Source organism: Triticum aestivum, chromosome 4A (assembly GCF_018294505.1).
Source record: "Triticum aestivum cultivar Chinese Spring chromosome 4A, IWGSC CS RefSeq v2.1, whole genome shotgun sequence".
Taxonomy (NCBI): domain Eukaryota; kingdom Viridiplantae; phylum Streptophyta; class Magnoliopsida; order Poales; family Poaceae; genus Triticum; species Triticum aestivum.
Window position 1 is genome coordinate 516049226 of NC_057803.1, and position 7663 is coordinate 516056888.

The window sequence follows — 7663 nt, forward strand, 5'->3', positions numbered from 1 at the left end:
TTTACGCAAGATCCCTTCAGTGAACTAGCATGAAAAAGGGGCTATCATTACACGTCTCCCCTCCGGATATGTTCTTGTTTCCTTGATGAATTCTGCGATTTTGTATCCTGAGTTCATAGATGTTTGGTCAGTGGCGCATCCGGCTTGGTTTTTCTGGTTGCAATAACCTCCGTGTGTTCATGAGCAGGCCTATTGAGATGCAGACTCCCATAGCCCGCCAGCTAGAATCCACGGGGAAGAATGTCCTCCATGTAGGCATATTATCCAGGGATACATGGCTCACTGGATAAATTGCTATCCATTTTGGTGAGTGAAAATGTATAGGCTACATGTCTTTTTTTTTTCTCGGGACATACAAATATGGACCACAGATGCTCTGATTCCGGCCTTGAGTTTCAGAAGCAGCATCAAGAACTGGACAGAAACAAACAATAGGCGTATCAAGAAACAGAGATAGAATGGCTTATGCAGCTTCAATCTCCATTTCTAGATACGTCCGCGTTAAACTTTGCTAGACATCTGAGTTCATACACCTGTCATCTACTCACGCGAGCTAAGGTGGTAATGCACCAGTTGATATGTCAACCTTCTGGCCTCAGCACATAACAATTCAGCAAGAGAAGCAATATAGGTGGATGCATAGCAAGGTACGCACGTGATTCTGGATGTGACCCAGCGACATGATCAAATTGGTGAAATCTTGAGCAGAAAAGAGGGGTGGGGAGAGCTGAAGGAGCTTCCTACTGAAACACGAATTCCAGTCTTCATGATGTACAACAATGTTGTCGGCTAAGGTTTACAAGTTGAGAAAGTGAGAAGGTGATAGATGGTCACACACTTCAGGCCGTTGCATAGGACACGCACTTATCCCTACAGGGAGACAGCAAGAGATGAGAAGAAATGTGAGGTTCATGTATTACTCATGCAAATCAAGTACTATATGTTTGTAAATTCCTGTATGTATGAGAACATGTACAGTATGACATTATCGCAGTCAAGCTTACCGCCGGAAATGCTTCAGTGCTTTGAATTCCTAATCAGATCTTTCAGCTCATCTGCAATTGCATGATAGCAGAACTTGTATTGCTCCTGCAAAGCCAAAATGTTAGTTATAGAGAAGGGAGTTTGAGTTGGTTGATAAGGAATAGTTTGAGCTGGACGGTTTATCCCATATATGCATCCAATTGAGTCGAGTCCAATTGGGTTGGCCACATAGTATAGCTAGGCAAACTGGATTCTAACCGTTTCGTTCAAGCAGTCAATAAACAAAGTTCTACAACAAGTCTCAGAGCCTCTTCCACATCAGAGACGGGCCCTGTCACCGGCCATATCCTGGTCTTCGGACCTTACTCTACTGCAATCATCTTGTTGTGGATCAAGATCCATAACCTGGGAGGATCCTATAACTGATTTACAAACTGAAATAAATAAATAAAACAATCGCACCTCTGTTTGGACCATGCCAGGTCTCTGGGATCTAAACTTCCCGACAGTTTCCGCAAGATTTGTAGCAGCTTGTTCACCACGTAATATCCTCTCTACTGTATTATGGATTGTAATGTAAGCACCAGTTCTCCCAATGCCTGCACTGCAGAAATCAGAAAAGGAATGCAATATTATTTGAATGTGGGCAAGTGTGAAAAAGGAATCATGCCATTAATTTGAAACAAACCTGCAATGTGCAACAACTGGGTGCTCTTTAGAAACATAATATAATCTTTTTAGAATCTTCCGTACAGTACTGCTGTCATCTGGCACACCATGGTCAGGCCATGTGGAGTGCTGGATGTGGAGAACAGTATGCACTCTATCTGACTGCAAAATAAAGAATTATAAGTTGGGGCAGTACAAACACGAAGACAAGTAATATGGGTGAAAGAGGTACGAAGCGTACACAAAAGGGCAATGCGAGATGCATAGAAGCCATTCATGGAAGAAAATAAGTAAATGTTGCACACTACAGATGTTCAGCATTTATAGCGGTATGATAAGTATTCACCAGTGGTGTAAGCTAACATGTAGTATGTGGTGGTTGTCTTGAGACCTCACTTAACAATGCTACATCAAGTAGTGCTGAAAAATTCATTCATCACACTGCAACCAGGACACTGTGTGATAGCTTGTGATGGATCGATGCCTTGAAAGTTGAACCGAAATCTTCACTACCACTAGAGTGTAAGCATGACTGCATGAGCATCCTAAAGGAATGAAAAGGTACCCGGCAATATATCTGATGGAATATACGCGAGGGCCTTTACATCCATGTGAATTACTTCAAGCTACTTCTAATGGAAGTATTATGTACTGTTAACGAATCCTGCAGAGGTACTAAAACTTAAGTGTATGAATCGTTGATGAACAAGAGATAGCATACAATAGTATATAAAAATATGGAACAAATAGTCCTTCACTCGTACAGTATATCTTCACACTATTTAGACACAGAAGCAACATTAGTTTTACACATCTTTACCTCGTTATGTTGCACCTTCACACTGCGCAATGTTAATTCCCCATCTTGTCTGGTCTCCATGATTTTAATGTTCAATCTTCCATAGTCTCCTTGCCCCTTGCTCAGTGGAAGATACTCATCACACTGCCATTATTTCAATGTAAATAACATTTGATAGGATTTTACCAAAGGAGAAAGTTAAAATACAAACTGTGTCTATGAGATTAAGAATCCAAGAAAACCATGATGGTACCAAAGCCGGAAGTATTTTTCCAGGAGTCATGTATTAACACGTCAATGTATGAACAGAAATGTCTAAATCACGGCCTCAAAATGGTAAATGATTGGATAAAAAGGAACCAAACCTCTCACTCTCTCCATTCATCTCTCCCGCTAGGGGAATCATGGGTGCATTATACAGGAAGGAGGAAAAGACAGAAACCAAATAACCATGTTTTGGACAAAATAAAGACGAAACATGAGGGGCAGGCACCCTTTGTTTTTTCTAAGAAAAAGGAAAGAAACCCAGTTGCATTCCATGTTCTGAATTACACAGGAGACCTATATGTAACACGCTAAAAATGTAGGTACAGTGTTGCCCTATCGAATTGAGTTTCAAATACTCCCTACGACGACCTGAGATATCCATTTCGTCATCATGTTCCGAACAACTGAGTTACGCCCTCCGGCCGGATTTATTGGAGCAGACGGTCAATTCTCCAAGATCAAGGCACACAGTCATCTTAATCGCGTAGTCCTTCAATCTCCTGCTAGCATACCCCAATCAATAGCATGCATGCAGCAGTCTATTTCTCTCACCTAGCCTGCATGTGTATGCATGTCCAATCATTTCGCGGGACCAGCAATAGATTGCGAGAGAAACACGGCGCTATAAAAGCAATGGCCTGACAAATACGAGCGGCATATGGTGGTCTGCTGGCCCGCTAATCCCGGACGGAGGAAGTACATATGACAAGCTGAAAAGCGTGCATGCAACACATCCATATAGAAATGCAACAATTGTTGAGCATTTAGCGCCTTCAAATATACTAAGCAAAAAAGCCTTGTCCATAGACAGGTAACATTATAAATGCAAAAGGAAGTCCTTTTTCGATCAAAAATTGACATTTACATATAGAAGAACACAGTCCTATCCAGCTTCTCTGTTCATTTCCTATACTGATCGTACAAGAATAGTCAGTCAGCAGCAATCAGGCATGATGTACAGTAAGCTAAGAATACTCAAAGAAGGTTGTTCTTCTCCTTTCAGGGCCGATCCGAAGAGAATCTAGTCTTTACTGAGAAATTTGGTTTCGGGGACTTTGCTGATTCCAGTCAAAGAAAAATGTTTTTTCACGAAGAGAAGCAAGCAGTGGACTGAGCAACTATCGCGTCAATTCAATAAATAGATTCTAGTGACGCTTATGCTCCATTCTATTTGAATGTTCTCATGTCCTACTAGCCGCCGTTGATAGGATTTAATAATTAATAAAAATAACTCAACACTGTAGGCAAACATGTGGAGTAAGGTTGTGCTAAAATCATGGAAGACAAGAAACTGAAAAACTGAATATTAGGCCAACTCAATGAAACATGCAAGTCACAAGTGTTTGTTATTCATACCTTCACAATGTCAAATTTAGTGAGCATGACAATTACAGGACAGCTGTTCTCAAAGACCATCTGCCAAAAATCTTCGAATGTATTGACTAGCGGACCTTGAGTAGAAATGAACTTTGTCTGATCTTTGTCATCATACTGCAGATTTTATATCCAACAATGCCAATTAGGATCAGAAAGAAAGAAAAGGGCAGGAAATATGCTATTTCTTACCTTTATAAGGCTTGCATTGATGTAATCGTTACTTGAAGTCTGATTGCCTGTTGAGGACTGCAGCTTTATCCTGGTTTCATCAACTAAATAACAAAGGTCGAGTTAAATCAAATAATTTATTCCACATGGTGGAATTGCAGAATATGCATGACTGCCCCCACAAGTTAATGATGCTCACATGCCAAGACATCAGTGTAGCGGTTCCTTTCCCTATTAGCAGGACTTCGAGCCACAGTAAACTTCTGAGCCGACTGGAGCGATGTTCTTATGGCCTGAAATAATTGTGAATCAATAGTTGCATGATTTGCTTAGGAAAAAATATTCCTTAATTCTTATGACAGCCAATTTCAAAATATTTCTTATATTTACAATTGAAAATATAATTAGTATAGGATCAGCTGTCCCCAGTCAATACATATATCTGAATTGTTTCTTTCAGTTGCATTGAACTGAATGTGGACGAGCTAGTGTGGTACCACGAAGTTAGAACTGAATGGGATCGTGATACAATTTCCATACCCATGTTTTTTTTTCTTACAAAAAGTTGAGTAAGATGCTAAGGGCAGATAATTCACTCGTTCATAGTTCATACAGCATTTGATACGGCGATGGGCATTTGAGAATACACATTTGATATGGTGACAGTCCCATTGAGAATGCATATCCTTTTAATCGTTATCAATATATCGATTGTCATAAAAAAGAAGAGAAAACTACGGATTAAGATTTCAGCGTATAATTGATAATCTTTAGAGATTGGACTTGGAAACAGAGAGTGAACTAATTAGGTTAGAAGTTACTAAAACAGTAGAAAATGGATCACTTGGATGTGATTAAGATTCACACAAGCAGTAGAATGGACAAAGTTGTTCCAAAACATCATCAGGTGGCTTAAAGTGTCACGTAAAATATCCTAAGGCAACCAGCACAGCATTACAGATGACAGAACATCATCAGGGAGCTTAAAGTTTCACATAAGATATCCGAAAGCAACCAGCACAGCACTAGAGATGACAGGTAAATACCATATTAGAAATTAGAAATTAGAAAAGAACACCAACTTTAGCAATACTACCTTTTCCTGGTGGCCTAGACGAGCAAAAAATGTGAGCAATTTTCCTCAAAGAGAATACTCGGCTACTTCGCTGTGTGAGGTTAAGTCCATCTCAGGTAAGCGCGTGAAAACAAATACTACCTCTGTTCACTTTTATAAGACGTTTTAGACATTCGGACACTGTCCAAAACAGGACAAAGCAAGCTGTCTGAAACGTCTTATAAAAACAAACGGAGGGAGTACATACTAAGGCCAATGGTAGGATTGGTCCAAGGAAGAGACAATGCCATGAGAGGAGATTGTAGTTTTATTTCCTGAGTGCTGCTGTTCACGCAGTATTCTGGAGCTAGCAGCATAACTCCTCAAGAGTATAATTTTGGCAACCCAAAATGGACTTGAATCTCAGTAGCCCAGAGAATCCACATGTTAAAATGTAGCTTTAGAAATAATCTCTATTTTACCCTAATCATAACCAGCACGATTTTATCTGGCTGCACAGCTATCGCCCAACATGACGCTTCACTTGGAAGCAACAATGTGAAGATCACACGGCACTAAGGGTAACCACTACACATAAAACCACCTCCTCCATCATTCACAACTCACTTGTATGATTGCAAAACTAAAAAGATTCTAGCTAAGGCCACTCTTCTTAATTTTGCAAAAAGAAAAGGAAACAAGGGGAAAAAGATGGTCTGTCTTGATTTCGCAAAGCAAAGAAAATGTTGGTGATATTAACTTGGCCATGCCTCGCCGGACTTGCACAAATAGGGGGTGACCAGGAAAGATTTCCTACCGGAAGGCCTCTAAAGTCGTCGAATATTGCGGCCGGCTTCTTGAGCTTTTTGTCGAGCACCTTGAGCGCCGTCTTGCAGTGCTTCACCTGACCCGGCATCAGGACCCAGGCCGGCGGATCCGCGTTGGGGTCGAGCGGGTCAAACCCTCCCTGCGGCCCTGTAAGCCCAGGCGAAGAGCGGCGCGGGGCGGAGGAGGCCGGCGAGCCGCCTCTCCCGCCGCCGCGCAGCGGCGAGTTCCCCGTGGCTCCGGCGGCGGGGTCAGTCTTCCGGCGGCGCTTAGAGCTAGGAGCGGGCGGAGGGGAGGGGGGAGCCGTCGGGGTCGCCGTGGTGGAGCGCGTGACCGGGTATAAATAAAGTGCGACGGTTTCCGCCCTGGCCGGTGGTTGGATTGGGGTTTTTTGAGAAGACTTGACTTGGGGAGGAGAGAATGCTGATGCCGCCACGGTGCAAGTGGGGTCTGGTTGTTCGGGGAAAGGGAGGGGGAGGGTGGGAATGGCGGACGCGGCGATGCGGGCCGCCGGCGGAGTGGGGTTTCGCAGGGAAGAAGATGGCGAGACGGATTTTGAAATGCTGATGAAATCCATTAGTTTAGCGCCCGTGCTTTACCAGGGATCAAACTGCTTTTTTTTTTTGAGAAACACCAGGGATCAAACTGCTCGTCACGGTGGGCTAGAGCATCTCCAGCATACCTAGCCAAATGGCCCGGCCCGGCCCATTGTAATCGTGTTTGGCCTGGCACGGCCCGCCAGGGCATGATTACTATACGGGCCGTGTTGTGCCAGCCCGTGTGCTGCGCCCCTAGGCCCAGGCATGGCCCAGTTAGTAAACGGGCCGGCACGTTGGCCCGTTTAGCACGGTGAGCCGTATATTTTCAGCCTGTTATTTAACGCACGAAGCGTTTTTAGCCTATTTTTACCTGTTGGGTCATATATAGATGTATAAAAAAATAAAAATATAATATAATCGGGCCGTGCCGTGCCGGCCCGCGTGCCCAGTCTCCAGGCCCAAGCATGGCCCAGGGCGTGCCGTGTGCCGGGTCCGGCCCGTTTAGCCCGTGTCGTGCCTGGCCCAAGACGGGCCGTGCCGGCGTACTCACGGGCCGGCCCGAAAAAAACGACACATTTGGCCAGCTATAATCTTCAGCGGTTCCGACCCCAAGGCTTGAAATAGCGCCCCTTAGGGTCAACCGGCGGTAAATTCGAGGTGGGGGGCTCAGGTTCCCAGCCGACCCCCCAATTCTCCAGCCATCGATTTTGGTCCAAATTCGATGCAAATTAGGCCTAAATTGAGTTTAAATTTGGCCTACTTTGACACAAATTGAACAAAAATTAATTTTTATCATACAGTTCATCACACAAATCAATACAAAACAAATAGTTCAATGAAGCAAACTCATAATTCAAACACAAATTAAAATTCATAGTTCATCACATGTCGAACTAGGCGTTGCCCTTGAGCCCACATAGGTGCTCCACCAGAACGTCTTGCGGTTCTTGATGCACATGTGGGTCTCGGATCTCCTGACGC

General features: G+C 43.5%; 1 protein-coding gene across 1 annotated transcript; it reads right to left on the reverse strand.

The window, feature by feature from the left end:
• Nucleotides 1–388: 388 nt before the first annotated feature.
• LOC123086666 (protein-tyrosine-phosphatase PTP1) lies at nucleotides 389–6754 on the reverse strand. Its single transcript, XM_044508442.1, has 9 exons — nucleotides 6136–6754; nucleotides 4464–4557; nucleotides 4286–4368; nucleotides 4076–4210; nucleotides 2474–2596; nucleotides 1673–1815; nucleotides 1447–1588; nucleotides 1005–1089; nucleotides 389–870 (listed from the first exon to the last, which is right to left on the reverse strand). The coding sequence occupies exons 1-8, from the start codon at nucleotides 6718–6720 to the stop codon at nucleotides 1018–1020; spliced, it is 1377 nt and encodes a 458-aa protein (XP_044364377.1). The 5' UTR covers nucleotides 6721–6754; the 3' UTR covers nucleotides 389–870; nucleotides 1005–1017.
• Nucleotides 6755–7663: the final 909 nt, after the last annotated feature.

Excerpts from the sequence above, each read along its gene's own strand:
- LOC123086666 (XM_044508442.1), bottom strand. The coding sequence starts at position 6,720 with ATGGATTTCATCAGCATTTCAAAATCCGTCTCGCCATCTTCTTCCCTG. Across the intron at positions 4,369-4,463 it reads CTACACTGATGTCTTGGCAT|TTGATGAAACCAGGATAAAG; the intron begins GTGAGCATCATT and ends TTTGTTATTTAG. Across the intron at positions 2,597-4,075 it reads CTAAATTTGACATTGTGAAG|TGTGATGAGTATCTTCCACT; the intron begins GTATGAATAACA and ends AAATAATGGCAG.